Source organism: Stigmatopora argus, chromosome 3 (assembly GCF_051989625.1).
Source record: "Stigmatopora argus isolate UIUO_Sarg chromosome 3, RoL_Sarg_1.0, whole genome shotgun sequence".
NCBI lineage: Eukaryota > Metazoa > Chordata > Actinopteri > Syngnathiformes > Syngnathidae > Stigmatopora > Stigmatopora argus.
In genome coordinates, this window is record NC_135389.1 from 17,200,752 (window position 1) to 17,218,911 (window position 18,160).

General features: G+C 42.1%; 1 protein-coding gene across 5 annotated transcripts in view; it reads left to right on the top strand.

Annotated features, from left to right (window-relative positions):
• Nucleotides 1-18,160, top strand: part of frmd4a (FERM domain containing 4A) — a 91,046-nt gene that overhangs the window by 20,193 nt on the left and 52,693 nt on the right. Inside the window, exon 1 of one of the 5 annotated variants that reach the window (XM_077595292.1) lies at nucleotides 1,177-1,552. The exons of 2 other annotated variants lie outside the window; for them this stretch is intronic. In XM_077595292.1, coding sequence (XP_077451418.1) covers nucleotides 1,520-1,552 — 33 coding nt within the window. In that variant the 5' untranslated portion in view covers nucleotides 1,177-1,519. Of the gene's footprint in view, nucleotides 1-1,176; nucleotides 1,553-14,524; nucleotides 14,737-15,890; nucleotides 16,052-18,160 lie in introns of those variants that run through there. 2 more of the 5 variants (XM_077595287.1, XM_077595290.1) reach the window with 2 other exon arrangements.

Sequence of the window (18,160 nt, forward strand, 5' to 3'; positions counted from 1 at the left end):
TTCATTAAATGGGGTGTCATTGAACGAAAAGAACGTTCCTTATGGAGGAATACAGCGCTATGCTTAAGAAATTAATTTGTTCCAGGAGTGAGCATTTTACATGGAAAATATGTAATTCCTTTCCAGCATTTAAGTCTGCAATATTCTCCCGAAATGCGTTTAAAATTATAAAAGTATACCAATTTGGCATGAAATAGGTGCAAAACACAAAAAAAGAGAAAAAAATACTTTTTTTCATTTATTTATTTGATTATTAAGCCATTAAAATGAACAAGAGGTGTGCATGTCGTGTGCAGTCTTTTGGTCGCTGGTCTTTTGGTCACGGTCTTTTGGTCGCCCCGACCGCGACAACGGGCGACCAAAAGACCGACGACCAAAAGACCGGCGACAAAACAAGGTAAAACAACACGGTCTACGCATCAATAAAAGCCAACAATGGCCATGAGCAGTTTCACTGAGCCGACGTGTGAGTGTATAAGAGTTTGTATGTACATGCGGTGTCCCTTTAAGAAGCTACGTCCGTCAGGGTCTTAACAAGTTCTCCAACAAAAAACAATAAAAGTCCAGGAAATTTGGAGCTTTTCTTTAGCCTAATTATTAATAGGGCATAAAGTATGACCAAATAGTAATTCGCAGTTTGTATTTAGGGAATTTGAGCAACGATTTAAATGGTAATTATCACTTACCTTCCGGGCGACCAAAAGACCGGCGACCAAAAGATCGGCGACCAAAAGACCGGCGACTAAAAGATCGGCGACCAATCGACCGTGTACCGTACATGTAGTGGCGGGTGTGTACGTTTTGGCAGCTTAGTAAACATATGCACGTAAACACACAACTTAATAACTTCAAATGATGTCACGTTTGGTGAAATATCAATCCAATGACTATTGCCTTTGACGGCTTTTATCATTTTCTTTAAATGTGTCAAACTGGGTAATCGCACGTCTTTTCAAGCAGATATATTTCGCCTATCACCGTCAATGGCAGCCAATGAATTGAGAGAATGAAAGCTGATCAGGTTGCTAGGCGATTAAGAGCCACTATTATCCTGAGGGACAATACTCGCCCTTAGTGCCCCCTCGCTCTCTCTCTTTTCTCCACCTCTGTTCTTTCCTTCACCACCTTTTTCTCACACACCTCCCTCCTGCGCCTGGATGAGGATTGCCAGTGAACAGTAAAGGATGCAGAGGGGGGTGTAACAAAAAAAAAAGAAAAGAAAGACCTGCAATCATTTGCCACGTTGAAGGGAACAAATGTAGCTGGCGGCAGGAGAGAGCGCGAGAAGAAAAGAGAGAGCGAGAGGGAGCTTGCTGGACATTGTAAGCTGAAATCATTGACAGGTTGGTGGGAGGAGAAGCACCAGCACTTTTCCACTGCCCTCTCGCTCTCAAACGTAAGCGCGTCAGCGAACGCCTAGAGAGGAGATGCTCACTCCCAGGATGAGACGGCGTTTCTAACCGGATCTATTCGCCGAGCGGGGATCGTTCCCAGGCCACCGGAACCCAACCGATCCGTCATGGAGGGGCTGCTATCGCCCATGAGGACGCGGGTAGGTTACCATGGGGATTGCGGAGCGTCTCCCCTCTAGCAAAATATGACTGTGGGAGGTGAAGATGCCGCTAACTTTGGGAACCGACTCGCCGCTTTCCTAGCGCAAAGCGGCGGATAAGAAGCGTGCACTTCTTTTGGCTTTGGGAGAATGACTCAGTGTGTTCGGGTGGTGCCAATCGGCCCTTGGTACAAAACCACTGTGGGCTTTTTATTTTCATAAGGGAGGAACTTGTTCCTGTTATATACAAGGCTTTGTCTTGCACTCTGCACTTGTGCGTTTAGTTTTGCTTGTAGGGACATAATGGTGTGTTTTTGTGTCAAAGTGTGTCGTGGTGATAATTATTGGCACACCCCGGTTGGTACGCCATATCTCTGCTAGCTGAGATTTGGCTTTTATATGTATGGAGTAGAGATATATGGGATCCCATCACGGGAAATTGGGCTCCATTACGTCATTTTCAGGAGATTGGAATTATGTTTTTTTTAAGTGGGCATGGGGGTTAAAAAATCTTATTAAGAATGAATTCATCAGCTGCCAGTGATGAAATCTATCGTATCACATGATCGGAAATCACTCAATGATGTCATTTTTAGAAGATTGAAAATGTTTTTTTTAAACATTTCATTTATTATTAAGAATGAAGTTATTGGCTGGCATTGACAGTGATGCATATGCCATCAATTTTCACTGGGAGGGCTGGCAGCGATCATTCAAACTATTCGACCTATTTCAGGATTTCGGACCTGTTGTATTAGTCACTAAATATACTCTTTATCGGCAGATCCGCAAAATATGCAATCGGGACAACCCTAACATTGAGTAAATATGTGTGCGAGTAGTGAGCTGTTAAGGGTTTGTATTAATATTTATAAAGGCATGATTGCATTTTTAAAGAAAAGCATGAAAGAGCGGTGTTGTGCGCTTTGTGGCTGGAATCATTCGGCTAACACGTGTAGCATAAAATACACATTTGCAGAATGACATTTTCTGTCGGTTTAAAATTCCCCCCTCAATCTCAGGACTCCAGAATGTATTCTGGATGCAAGCTACTCTTGCAGCAATTTGAATACATTTTCACAGAAGCACAGCTTTAAAGCAAGTAGGCAACTGAGAATGCTAAAATACTTGTCTGCCACCCTTCACCAATTCCCCCTTTAATTTAAAATATGATTTCCGTAGCTACCTTTGCCCTCAGGCACTAAAATTTCATCATTCTTTGTCTTCTCATTATATCATCTACCCTGGAAATTTGAGTTACATCGTATAACACATTTTTGCAAAATTCATTTTCTGACCTCTGACCTCTGACCTCATTACCTAAAAATTGCCCTTTCATATAGGAAACATATCCTCCAAGTTTGATAATAATCCCTTCCAAAAAAAGTGTTTTCTGGACTATAGGTCGCACTTTTTTTTTCATAGTTTTACTGAACTGTTATGTTTTTTTTAAATCAAGCTATACATAGTAATCTGAAAAACTGTCTATCCCTGTTGTTCTCCATTTTAGTAGGACTTTAATGTATGTTTCTGCTTGCTTTGCGATAAAACGGGACTTGGATATATTTTTTACTCTTCATGCGTATTCTTTGGCTGGTGCAATTGCGTCGGAAAAATACGATACTTTATTTCTTTAATGCTATTGTGTATTTTTTGCTTGATTTATTTTTATATTTGGCATGTTTTAGCTTACGTAAGATACTCTCGCTCTTCTCTAGTTCCATTTCGCTCTTCTACTTTGACACGTTGGCCCCTCACAGTGCATTTGGCACTTCATTTGTGAGACTCGGGTCCCATGATTTTGTCCAAAAGAGAGGCGTCAAAAGCCTTTTTTTGGCCTTTTTCCAAAACATGGCAGAGATTCAATTGGAACAAGTACATCTGAGCTGCCTACCACACTGGCCAGATACTGCAATGCTAATAACCGTAAATGATGAATTGACCTTTTCAACTCTTTTAATTAATCTTCGTCAGCCACATTTAGATTCTGATGCAGTACTTATCTCTGCGTTGAAATCAAAACAAGTTTCTTTTAGGGAAAAATCCCAGCGTGAAGAAACTGGGTACCACTCAGTTTTATACTGTTGAAAGACAGTCTTGTACTTTCTGTCACATTTAGCCAGAAGCTAACTGAAAAATTGAGATGCTGAGTTTGCGAAATAATCTTGAGGATTAGAAAGACAAATGTATCCCAACAGAGTTTCCATATGCAGTATTCAGTTCTTTTACGTATTTCAGTGATGGTAACGATACAATTAAAATCCCTTGGAATGGTCAAATGTTTTTTTTTTTAATTTCCTCAATTTTAAGGGTTGTAGCTTTCGATCGCCTCATGGTCATGGTTGTGAGGACTTGCATGTCACGAGAAAAAAACGGTTTCATGACTCCTAGCATGAGAATATGGACTATACGGGCCACACCTAGCTCCCGTTTTAGAGCGCCTCGTTGTTGCATCATGGAAAACCCCTGTAAAAACCTGTTGGGTCATTTTCCAGCCACTTGTGGCTTTAATGGATTTTCTCTGGGCTCAAATTTGTAGTTATGTGCAGTCTTGGAAAGCATGCTGCGCGTTAGACTAGAAAATCCATTTTCACGGGTCTTTGACGTGGTCTTCAGTTGACAGCTGCCTCCACAGGTGCACCACCCCTGGGTGTCCTTCTTCACTTCCACAATCGGTGACATTCATTTAAAAACGGCAACAACCGAATAGTGGATAATGAGAACCTCTGACAAAGCACAATGCGTCTTTTATGCAATACAAATTGAGCATTGTCCATCATGACTAAAAACCGGGGTGTGTCAAACTCAGTTTGGTTCGCGGTTCACATTCATGCAAACTAGATGTCATCCAGTTGATTTTGGGCCAACAAAGTTAACTTACTTGCCTCTGTTTGGAACAAACAAATGTTCATTTCCCGCTTTCCAGTCAAAAAGGATTGGAGATTTTGTTTTGAAAAAAATAAAAAAATGATTCTGTATGTAGAGCACATGTGTCAAAGTGGCGGCCCAGGGGCCAAATCTGGCCCGCCGCATCATTTTGTGTGGCCCGGAAAAATAAATCATGTGTCGACTTTCTGTTTTAGGATCAAATTAAAATGAAGAGTATAGATGAATATTACATTTCCTGATTTTCCCCCTTTTAAATCAATAATTGGATTTTTTAAATCCATTTTTTCTGTGTTTTTAGTTCAAAAATCATTTTGTAAAATCTAAAAATATATTTAAAAAAGCTCAAATAAACATTGTTTTAGATCTATAAAAAACTGAATATTCAGGGCTTTTAATCCAGTTCTTTTAATCCATTTATTTAAAAAAATCTAAATATTATATCTAAAATGGTCCGGCCCACGTGAAATCAAGTTGACGTTAAAGCGGCCTGCGAACCAACCCGAGTCTGACACCCTTGATGTAGAGTATGAATAAGGTACAAAATGCCTGTCAGGAAAAACAACCCCACAGGCCGGATCGGACCCACAAGTAGGCCATTTCCGGCCCGCAGGCTTCCCATTTGACACCACTGACTAAAAAGGTTGCAATTTGCCCTGCGGCCATTTTAAGAGATAACAGTACTTTTTTCCCCCAGCTCATATAAAGGCTTTTTTAGTCTTTATATATCAGGGACCCACAAAAAGCCACTTCAGCCTCAAGATAACTCCAAACCGGAAGAAAAGTGCACCCTCCATAATCCGCTGCCCTCTAAAATGGGAAAATTTTGCTGCGTAGGCTTTTTAAGAGATGTACTCAAAGCATCCCGCCCCAATGTATCTCTCTCATGAAATTACTTTATTACTGGTGACAGAAATGTGCAGTGAAGCAGGAAGATGAAATAATACACATCATTTGCGTGATGTACTCGCTCGTCGTGTTCAACTCAAAACAAAAGCAGAAAGTCCCACTTCTTATCCACATCTTATTCGTTAATACAGTACACTATTCTTTCAAATGCAATATTTCAATGTTCATTCTGACCATTGTGGACTATCTTGGAAGGCTCCCCGTGGCCAGCGGTGGCGGCGACGTCAAAAAATAGACGCAAACACAGAAGCCTTTGTCTCGATTTGTGTATAATTGTTGGTTTTAAAACCATGGAGTCAACATTATAGTGTTTCATGTGTTCATTTCTTTAGGTTAGGTTAGAACTTTATTTCATCCCGCATTCGGGAAATTTCTTGGTTGCAGTAGCAAGACAGACATAAGACACACAAGACATTGTAGACCTAGTTAAAAAAATTGTGCAGACAATTTTGTGTGCACTAAGTATTTACTTCATATGAACTATCTCGAGTTCTTCTCATTCATGTCACGTGTGGGCCTCCGTCGTCGAAGATGAAGATATTATGGTGGCTAACAACACGCGTAGTAAAGTATAATTACATTGCGCTCGCTAAATACGTACTTTGAGACGGTCTGAGGGAGAAATCTCCCGGGAGCAGCTCTTCACATGGAAGGACTGCCCCACGCACGCCTGTTCAAATAGACACTCGTGCTGTATGTAATTTATGCATATAGGTCAGTAGAGTAGCACAAGGAGATCCGTAATTGAATCTTCCTCTTGAACAAATGTGCTTCTCTCTGAAGTGTATTAGTGTGTGCAGGTTTGAGTGCATTGTTAACGCTCCCGTCCGCCGTACCCAATCAATATGGAGTAGTTATCAAGAGATTATCCCCGTCGATACTTATCCGTCGACTCATCAACGCCCACCAGCGCACTCCATCACTCTCCAACGGATGTTGTTTATGCTCGCTTGGTTGACTTCAGCTTGATTATGTTTATGGTTAGCTTCATTGCTTAGCATAAAGGCTAGTGGAGTACCTGATACCTTGTTTGATACCTCGGGATGGACTTTACTGAATTCGGTAGATAGGACTTGACTGAGGCACAAAAATAGTCTTTTTTTTTCAGTAAAATAAATCAAAAAAATTGGCGGCACGGTGTTTGAGTGTATAGGACGTTGGATATTCAGTTTTGGGTTCAATCCCTGGTAGGTTACGACCTTTCTGTGTGGAGTTTGTTGTTCGGCCCGTGACCGGACGTTTCGTCGAAAGACGTTTGGTCCCCGGACGTTTGGTCGACCGGACGTTTGGTCGAACGGACGTTTGGTCGCCGGGTTCGCTTGCTGTCAAATTATGACAGAGAGTTTACTGTTGATATTTTGATATTAGATATTTAGATATTAAACTCTCTCTCTCTCTCATGATTATAATTTTGAGAGCTGGTTTCAACAGTAACAACCCGGCGACCAAACATCCGTTCTACCAAACGTCCGTTCTACCAAACGTCCGTTCTACCAAACGTCCGTTCTACCAAACGTCCGTTCTACCAAACGTCCGTTCGACCAAACGTCCGGTCGACCAAACGTCCGGTCGACCAAACGTCCGGTCGACCAAACGTCTGGGGACCAAACGTCTTTCGACGAAACGTCCGAGTACCGTTCGCCCCATGACTGCGTGGGTTTTTTCTGGGTACTCTAGATTCCTCCCACATCCCAAAAACAAGAATGCTAGGGTGATGATAGGTAATTTTCCATAGGTACAAGTGTGTGTGTGTGTGTGTGTGTGTGTGTGTGAATGGTTGTTTGTCTTAATCTGCCCTGCGATTTGCTGCTACTTTTTTTTTCTTTTCAAAATCATGTATTTATTTTTGCCTTTAATTGTAATTTTGGCAGCTTAGGTCTGTCAGGAAAACTAAATGGGGACTGAAAGCGCCTCGAGTCAGCCAAAAAAGAAGTGAGCAGATCTCGCGTCCCCACAGCCAAACACCCCGCAGCTCGGCTGAAAATAATTAGGAGGGAAAGGCAGGGTGAGTGGGGTTGGATCTACGGGACAAGGTGGGAGTGCCTTTGGCAGCACACATACATATTCAGCACACGGCAGGATTTAAGTATGGCGCTTAGAACCGCAAGAGACATTTAAAAACAGTCAAATAACGGTCACGAGTCCACCCTCAAGGGCATTCGGACATTTGCAAGTCCTTCTCTCTAAACATCAACAATTGGGTATATATATTACAGAGCTGCCAAATGTCAAAAATCACATTTCAAAATGGGTAAAGGCAATAATATAGCTCTATTATCTCATTTTGTAATGCGTTTCAAATAGTTTCCTTTTTTCAATAGTTAATTCTTGCAGAGAAATAAAAAATGAATGAACGTTCCTAGCCCCAAAGTGAGTTGGGATATTTTGTCAGGCTATATCTTTAAAAAATCCAAACACTTTTCCACCATTTTCTGCTGTTCACAGCCAATTTCAAACCCTGCTTTTGGATTTATGGAAATGAATGCCAACGCTTTACTCTAAACGCAACATAGTGGCGCTTAGTATACTCCCCGTGATCTCTACTTATTTTTCACTGAATGGAAATCATAATATGTTGTTGTTGTTTTTTTAATTGTTTTTATTGAGTCTAAGAAATTGTAAAAACAGTTAGTAGCAAGGAATCCCTTCACACATTTTTGCTATTCACAACGGGTTACTGTGTAGTTAAGAATCTCTCACTACGTTTTCACGAGACACTTCGAGTAACGAGCGAATGTATTTTGACCGATGTCAGCAGGGAAGCCATTATTGGTTGATGCGTGTACGTTGATCCCCTCTTCAAGTATCGCCGCTTTGCCCTCGCCACGTGAAGGGCACGCCCGCCATCTTTGTGAGCAGCGTGTGTTCACGGTGCACCGCTGTTCAAGCATGTCAAATCTTCTGCTGCCCTCTTGAAGCCATGGAATCAATCAAAGCGTAATCCAGCTCTCCAGAAATCACGCATTTCGCTTAATGTTAGGGGTTGTCATGGCAACAGCCAGTGCAGATGTTCCACTTTGCGCCTTGGATTTGCTAGAAAGCCATTGACGGCGATCGACAGTCAATCCATTCAGGTCTATCGCCGTAAGTCGCAGTCTAAGAGTTGATTGACTCCGATCTCAGTCTGTTTCACAACATAAGCTAAAGCCATTAACTTTACATTAGTTGTCGTAAAACCAGCAGGATTACGCCATGGTGAAACCCCATTCGACCTTTCCCATCTCTAAGTTTTACAAGAACCAAGTGGTAATTTGGCCTACCATTACTGGGAGTTGCTTATACACACTCGCATAGACTTTGATGAACGAGCTGACGATTAGTAATGTCACTCCTACCATGAAGGGTGACCCTTGTGTTGAAAGGATATCATACATCCGCTTATCAGAAGACCTATGCACACGCCAATGAAATCTGGGCAGCGGGCCACAGTTTGTACACCGCTGCTCCAAACCCATCATACCTTTTCTCCTGTTCCGTCTGTAGCTATTTTCACATAACCCTGCCATTAGAAGCACTCCCTCCCTTCTACTTCTGGCCATTTGTCTTCTCGCTCGGGATTGCAGCAGTTGCGAGCCAGCAAGTTTTAAGATTGATGGGCTCGCCGTGAAGTGGACCGACGTCAACTCTGTCCCGAGGCAGACGGAAAGAAACCAATGGCGAATGTTTTGCGAAACCTAATTTGGAAGTACATCCATAACAACGCTTGTGACTACACGCGCTACTCCCAGTTGGGCTCCGGCTGTTCCAGTCCGGCTCCGACATCATTCCGGGGACTGCCTGGAGGTGCTCGGCGAAAGCAAATCACTGAGCTTCAATCTCAGCTCTGCCGTGTTCCGTTTCGGTTCGCTCCGGTGCTCCTTCACGGGTAATTGGCAGTGTTGCAATGACAACAAATTTCACGGGCTGGGGTCCATTTCTGAGGGTCGGGGGGTTGCGCTGTACTCTTAACAAGACAACCGAGTACTGAAAACAGCTGCAACGTGGTGCAGGCCATTCCAAACAAGTTAAAGAAGTCTGATTTTTTTCTTCGAAATTCTTGGGTATTGGAGCATATAAAAAAACTTGCTCTCAAAAAGGGGGTTGCTAAATTAGATTAGATTAGACTTTATTCATCCCGTATTCAGGAAATTTCACTGTCACAGTTGCAAGAGGGTGAGAATACAGACACAGAAAAAGACATTTTAGACATAAATAAATAGTATTAAATAAGTTAATAAAGTAAAAAATATAAATAAATAAATAAATAACTAAATATAAAATATATACTATATATATACATGTATATATATACATATATACATATATATATATATATATATATATATATATATATATAAATGAAGTTATTCAAGGTGGAGTTTAGTATAGAAAGGTTAAGTAGACTGAAAAGAATACACTTGCTACTGAGGCAGATGACGCGTCTAATTAGCATGGCCAATCTAATCTAATCTAATATCAGCGAGCGAAGCTTTGACATAGGGTCAGCCAATCTGGTAAAACAAAAATCGCATTGATTTTCTTGTATTGTTCGATCTCTATTCTTTTTAAAATATTTTGATTTAGTTTTTCTATTTTTCTCTTTAAATTGTAGTTTTTAGGAATGCACATAAAAAAATCAGTAGTTTTTGTACATTTATTTACACTTGTTTTGGAAGATGAACCTTTTCGTGCATGACTTATGATTTTATTTTTTCAGAATTATTTTTATTGTATTCATATAGGAAGGGTGTCAAACCTGCGTCCCAAGTTTAATTGCGGTCCATGAGACATGGTGTTGCCCACACGTATTTTCGTGGACATTAAAAATAAAGTATACATGCACATGATTTAAGATTATGATTTCACAAAGATGAAGAGAGCAAAGCACTTAGTGATTTGAGTACTTTTACTGTTCATTGTTCGACTAAAACCTAGATTTGGCTATTAGTGTTTTTTTTAAATTGATAATAATCTGCTTTTAATTCTTTTTGTGTGTGTTGGCTCCCAGTCACATGTAGTGTTAATATTAATGTTTTAATGGTATGTATTTGGAATATTCCGTGTTTTAAGGAGCAGTAATTTACTATGATAATATTACCATTAGCAAATAACAGGAGTTTACTGTAACAAACAAACATCATTTGAGGTCTTTATAAAGTCATTAAATGTGTTGACATTTTGTCTTCGGAAAAGTCGCGCTTCGTTCCGAAGCGTGTGCAGTTGTCTTAATGCGCTATAGATAATGGATCCAAGCCCGTTGTATTCCCCAGCGCGCTAATGACAAATTTGATGATTAGCACGCTCAAGGAGACAGAGACGTCGATGTTGTTCCTTCTGCATAATGTGCCGTGTGCACCAACGGTCGGAATGGAGAGGATGGCTGAGATTTGCAGTTTAGAAGCAGCTGCATAAGAAAAAATAATGGACGGATAGACAGATGGAGCGATAGGAAACTGGGAGTAATAGAACGAGAGATGATGTAGGTGCCAGGTTGAAAGGAGAATCAATTTTACCCAATTGGACTCTGGGGAAGAGAATATTTTACGAGCAGGGTAGATTATTTTGGAAGCCAGAGTGCAGGACTCTGAATTTAGCAGGAATATTTTAAGTCTTTCTAGCTTTCAGTTTGTATCGGTCATTGGTTAAGGGGAGTACTAAGAGTTGATGCTGTTCAATGTGTACTTTATGAGATCTAGTTTCCAACTGCTGGTTTCTCTATCCAAGATGGCCACCAGCTCAGAATCATTCTCTACCAACCTGGCCGGTGTATTTTCTGGTTTCAATCCCTTTTATTTGATTCCACCTCTGCTGTTTAGCTGCCAGTTTCACGCAAAAGTTAATAGGTGCCTAATTAGCCCCTTTCCCTCTTATATTCACCATCCAGCAAACAAAAGCCAAATATGAAATGGCACCTGATAGATTGATGCTCACCGTCCCCCAGGGAATTAAAAAAATGGTCTCACTACCCCCCGATGCTTAGCTTGTTACAGCAATTAAATCGTACATCAGTGTCAGCTTTATATCTCGGCCCACGTGTGAATACATGCATGCACACTCCAGAGTATTTGGAGCAGATGTGAACATCTGCCATGGCAGTGAAGGCCATTATTATGCGTCTGGGGGTGTCTGTTTGGATGCATAGCTTTTTTTGCTAACAGATGCTCTTGTTTGGCCTGTATAATATGCTTTTGTTGTTGTTTATTTGGTTTCACGAGTCCTGAGTTGACATGGTTCAACTTCCTTATTTTACAAAGAAGCAAACAAATTGTTTAAATTGTGTTTGGCATAAATGGATTTAGTTGTTGGTCACTCAATGGGGATACATTTTTGGTCACTTTGGATTCCTTTTTTAATTTCAACATAAATTTTGCTTTATATAGCTTTTTTTTTAAATGTACTAGTTTTTTTAGTATCTATTCCAATTGTATTTCTGCATTTAGTGTTTTACAATTTTTTTCTACCCTATTTCCATTATTATCAACAAAAAATCTTTCATTTCATTACAAAATTACATGATAGTATAATTAGGTCATTAGTATAATGACAATAAGTATTCAATTCCATTCAATTCAATAGCATGCATATTCCACATGGGCCGCCAGGGGACGCTATGCGAGTGGCTTTACTTTGACTTCCCAAAATAAAACTAAGCAATTCCCCAATCGTTTGTACACTCCCGAACTTGGATCCGTTAATGAAAAAGAAAATGGGCATGGAAGAATGGCTCTTTGTCAAAGGCAGCCAGCTGTCAGGCCCACGTGGTCAGCCTGATGTATGAAGCCAATGAGAGAAGGGGGACCTTGAGCTAAACCTCTAATGAGCGGCGGCGTTGCCGTGTGAAGGTGGCGGCGACGGGCCGTTTGGCCCCGATAAACACAGACCTTACGCTCACAGCACCACCCCGCCCAACCGTCATTAGAGCTTCTTTAAAAGGCACCAGGTGGGCAAGCAGGAGTGCCTTTGTGTATAATTAATGACTTCATTTCGATCCAAAGACTAAAAACAGCAAAAAAAGACATTTATATAACAAATAATGCAATGCGATAAATGAAGTACGCTCTCTTGATTGTGATTTTCCTAACTTTAATATTGTTGCTGGACATTTGTCGCTGTTCTGGTAGGTCATTTTTACTATAGTATATATCAAGTAGTACTGGGATTCCAATATTTTTGCAGTATATATAATATCTGTTTTGTAGTTCCTAACCATTGGCAGTTAATTCATTTTAACTGGAAAGGCGGCGATCCATTACAGTGTCTGTTCTCGTCTTTTAAACACACCGCCGCACTCTGCTACTTGCACGCATTCCAACGTGTAAACCCGTGTTTTTTCCCAAAGAGTTGAATCGTGTCCACCCCATTTCCCCCTCATCATTGACCCTGTACCGATTAAATATGTAGCTGTGGCATCAAACATTTAACACCAACCGCTACACTCTTAATCACGCGCCGACGTTGGGCAAACGTGTACGCGCCTCGACGCTAAGTGAACGTGAGCGCGGTGTTTCGCCGCTTGGGTGAGTCACGACAATTGAGTCGGACGGCCGCTAATTGGATGTGTCGGTAGACGTGCGCGCGTCCATTCGCGTTTGGGTGCCGAGCCTTCTTGTTGCTGGGTAAATCCGACAATATTTACTAGGGCAGAAAATGTAGGAGGCCTAAAATATGCCCAAATACGGAAGGCGTCGCATTCTGTTTGCTCAGGCGACGAACGCTCGAAGCTAAAGTGGCTATTTATTGAGGTTTGAAGAATTCCGATGTTTGCGATGGGCTAGTCACGCCTCCGCGGCGAGAGATGCGTACGGTTGTCGAGCGCACCTGCTCTTATCCTCCTTTGCAGAAATGGCAGCGAGCATCTCTTAGAGTGACAAACACAACGAGGACGTGGGCTCTAATGCAGAATGACATATTTAGGGTGCCGAGTGACGCTGCAGAATTCTTGTAACGTGTAAGCGAGGAATGACAGAGTGCGATGCAGCTCGCGGCCCTCTGGCTGAAAGAACAGAAATCCAAGTCTGAAAAAGAAAGTAACGACCATCTATTTTCACTTGTCCTCATTCGGGTGAGCTAGCGCGCTATAGAAGAAGCTAACGCATATGTTTTTTTGTAAGTGTGTATTTGGCTATTTAAAAAAAAAATCATCTATATACAATGATAATGAATGAATGAATAAATCGGGGCAGCCTGGCGGATAGGTGGTTAGCGCATCGGCCTCACAGTGGGGGACCTGGGTTCAAATCCAGGTCAGTCCACCTGTGTGGAGTTTGCGTGTTCTATGTGGGTCTTCTCCGGGTACTCTGGTTTCCTCCCACATTCCAAAAAAGACCTGCATAGTAGGCTGATTGGACACTCTAAATCACATGTGTCAAAGTGGCGCCCCGGGGGCCAAATCTGGCCCACCGCATCATTTTGTGTGGCCCGGGAAAGTAAATCATGAGTGCTAACTTTCTGTTTTAGGATGAAATTAAATTGAAGAGTATAGAAATTTCCTGATTTTACCCCTTTTAAATCAATAACTGTAATTTTTTAATCATTTTTTTCTGTGTTTTTAGTTCAAAAATCATTTTGTAAAATCTAAAAATATATTTTAAAAAAACTTAAAATAAACATTGTTTTAGATCTAAAAAAAACCCTGAATATTGGTTTTTTTTTAATCCTGTTCTTTTAATCCATTTATTAAAAAAATCTAAATATTATATCTAAAATGGTCCGGCCCACGTGAAATCAAGCTGACGTTAAAGCGGCCCGCGAACCAACCCAAGTCTGACACCCCTGCTCTAAATTGTCCCGAGGTATGAGTGTGAGCGTGGATGGTTGTTTGTCTTCTTGGGCCCTGCGATTGGCTGGCCACTGATTCCGGGTGTCCTCCGCCTCTGGCCCGGAGTCAGCTGGGATAGGCTCCAGCACCCCCCGCGACCTTAGTGAATGAATCAGGGTGTAAGAGCCTTCTCACCATCTTAGCTTCACACTGTACGTGGAATAAATCCCTGAAACAGTTGGCCGCAAACCTTCTAAGAGGCTTTATCAATGTGTCTGGAGTAGATGCTATTTTTGAATGACGGAGTGTGTGGGTGTGTGTGGGCTTGTAGGCCAACTCCCGAATTCAGAATCCTTGCCAAGGTTTGATTAGCAGCCGATTTTCCGTGCCAGGTGATAAGATTAGCACCAGTGATGAAGAGGTGTTCCCTGGTTAAAATGTTCTTAGAGGTCCAGAGTTTTGACAGTATGTGGTGGGCTTCTTCTTAGTTTTTTATATTTTTATTTTTACCATGCCAAGTGTCAACTGCTGCGCTCAAAGTTCAGATGGAGTTGACGCTTTCTGGATTAACGCTACAGGGAACTTTCCGGAGCGGTCAGACGCAGAAGGACGATATGCTAACGCCTCGGACTGCATTGACATGCTGTTAATGGTACTGTCACGTTTGATTGGATTTTTTTTGCAGGGTCCTTGTAATTGGTTGGTTGTCATTGACGATCGCAGGACGTTCATTTTGACTAGGAGGGGCAAACAAACGCATGCACCGCAAAAATCAGCATGTGTCTACATAGCGGTTTAAAATAGGGAGATCAGAAGGATTTTTGATGAAGCCGGAGGAGGGATGGAAAAATTGCAGTACGATCTGGAGAGGGGTTGAGTGGCGTCCTTTGTTTTGGTGTCATATCCTTCCCTTGCGTCCTCAGTTACCCTCGGGTTCTTGAGAGTTTTTTTAATCGAATAAATGCACGCCTCATTTGTTCGAGTCGTCCGCTTCGGGGTCCAAACTAACTCTCGCGGACCATTACAGTGGAATCGCTGTGACTTTGAGCAAATGCTTGTATGAAAACATGCTTCTCAACATTTATTCTGGTCCTATCCTGTTTTGTGAACATCTCAGATCAAAACAAATCTCCCCCACTCTGTTCCTCCTCTTTTGTCGGAGTCTTTATGTTTCATTCTGATTCAGAAACGCCTTACGGGGTAACGCAGGGTGCAATCCATCCATGCTTAACAGAAAAACAAAAACAACTCTTCTCAAAGATCTTCTATGAACACCCTTTTTTCTTGGTTCCTTCCTCACTGGGGTGCCCCGCATGTCCCCCAAACGGCTTGGCGCCCTCCCCTTTCCCATCAGCGTTACATAAGCTTCCTGCCAAATCCACCACATATCGCTGTTGTTGTCCCCCTGCATGTCTGTGAGACACGCGAGATCCCCGGCCGGCCTTTAATGAGGCCCTCACAAAGGCGCATTGACAAGGAACCCAATCCGAGCGACGATGAGCCAAACCGAGAGCGCCCAGAACTGGGCATCGGTCGCCCCGGGCCCTCCATGGACAAAGACGTCCACTGTGGACACGGAGTCCAAAGGGCACGGCGGGGAAAAGGGGGAACGCTAGAGAAAAATAGCGGGCCGGGGAGGAGACATCCTGTTCCAATATGTTAAAAAAAATGCAACCAATGAGTGGAATTTTCTGGAGATGACTGTAATATCGAGTTCTGGCTAACGGCAAGTTAGACCGGCGCAACTCTGTTCTGGAAAGTCTCAAAGCTACTTTTTCTGGACAAAGACAGGCTAAAACCATGGCATTTGTTTTGGGAGAATAATTTGCCAGGATTCTGTGGTACAGCACAGTTTAGGCATAGTTTGAGTTCTTATTTTTTGTTGTTGCACGGGCTGAAGAATGACTCTCTCGTCCCGACTGGAGGACATGGAGATGACCTTGGAGCACATGCTGATGGATGTCTTTGTAAGTGCCATATCAATACCGACAGTAGTATCGCCGCGACGCTATTTTAAAAACATTATTTCACTCGTCTCTTTCGCGCATGATGTGGCTGACCTCTTAGCGCATAATTATGATTTGAGGCCAGAGGCCGGCATATGCTCGCGTCTCTTCCAGATGCTCTCTCATTAATTAGTGCAGAAACAATATGCCGATTATATGTCAGAGGTAACGCTGTAGGATAAATTGGCAGTCCGGGGAGCTAACCTTGCTCGTCTGGCCTCCGTGTCTCGGCACAAGGTCAGACCACTGAGGAGAGACTTTAGGAATCTTTCATCCATCAAATGTTAAATTGCGGGCGGAGGCGGATTCAAGAAATTTGGTAGCCTTGGGGGCCCTGAGGAATGAGAGTGCAACAAGCAAAGCAAGGGAATGTTTTTGACATTTTTAGGATTTTTGTCTGCTCCGCTGTATTTCTGACCAAAACTATAAAGTCTGTGGTAGCCACCTTTTGGGCTGGTGTGAATCTGGTGCGGATCAAACAGCCGCATAGACCGAGAGGCGGTGTCGGTTCGCTTCCGAGCGGGCAGGATGCGCTTTGCTTAATGCGTCAAAGCCACCGCGTCGTATTATATTTATATATATATATATATATATATATATATATATATATATATATATATATATATATATATATATATATATATATATATATATATATATAGATATATATCGTGTGCGGTCGATTGGTCGCCGGTCTTTTGGTCGCCCCGACCGCGACAACGGGTGACCAAGAGACCGGCGACCAAAAGACCGGCGACCAAAAGACCGACGACCAAAAGACCGATGACCAAAAGACCGACGACCAAAAGACCGGCGACAAAACAAGGTAAAACAACATGGTCTACGCATCAATAAAAGCCAACAATGGCCATGAGCAGTTTCACTGAGCCGACGTGTGAGTGTATAAGAGTTGGCATGTACATGCGTTGTCCCTTTAAGAAGCTATGTCAGTCAGGGTCTTAACAAGTTCTCCAACAAAAAACAATAAAAGTCCGGGAAATTTGGAGCTTTTCTTTAGCCTAATAATTAATAGGGCATTAAGTATGACTAAATAGTAATTCACAGTTTGTATTTAGGGAATTTGAGCAATGATTTAAATGGTAATTATCACTTACCTTCCGGGCGACCAAAAGACCGGCGAGCAATCGACCGTGTACCATATATATAGCGCTTACCAGGCTTCTGTCGCAAAAGTTATTATGGAAAATTGAGTGGTTAGCTGGATGGACCGTAACAATTTGATGGAGTGCTTGGTGATTGTTTGCGTCCGTTTTGTCCGACGATTGAACGATGTATGCCCATGCTTAGGTTTGTTTTCAAATCCCGGGTCGTTTTTTTTTGGGCCGCGCGAACTTCGAGACTTCCCTGGTGCGGGTTTGCCCGAGGATACCTGCGAGGCTTCCGAGTGCTCGGCTTGAGCCGCTCGATAATGTAATGAGTTTGGTCATTAAGCTCCTGTTTCCCCGTAACGTTGTTTATCAGCACTAGCATCTGTTGGAGGGAAGAGTAAGTAATCCTTTATCGGGATGAACTCAGTTGCTAGCGTAGCGCCTTCAAGACTCGGTTGCTGAGCAACAATGTTAGAGCTCTCACAACTATGTGAACTGATCAGGAATGATCATTCCGAACGATGCTTTTAGGCGTAAACCTTGGATTATTCATACGGCGTGAAGACTCGAGGAGAACCCCCACCGCATTTTGTTTTAGCCGCCTAATTATCATATTCATTTATTCATTGTACTAATTGCTGATGCTGGAAAAAAAATTAGGATAGATGGTCACTTTGCATTGATGAATATTCAAATGGAGGAGTTGATTGCTGTGCGTGCATAAAAATATTGTAAACTCTTTTAACTTGATAGGATAGCTGTTTAACTCGTAGATTGCCATTCACGTCCAAATCAATCCACAAATGTTCTCCTCCTAAAAATATGAAAATATTGTCATTTCTGAAGTATGGAAATTAGACCTAAATTTTATTTTGCTGGTCCCACTTAAGTGGCCAGTTTGACACTGCTGGTTTAGTGTCTATCTCCAAGTCAAAATAGATTGGACGTCTCGGGCTGTGAA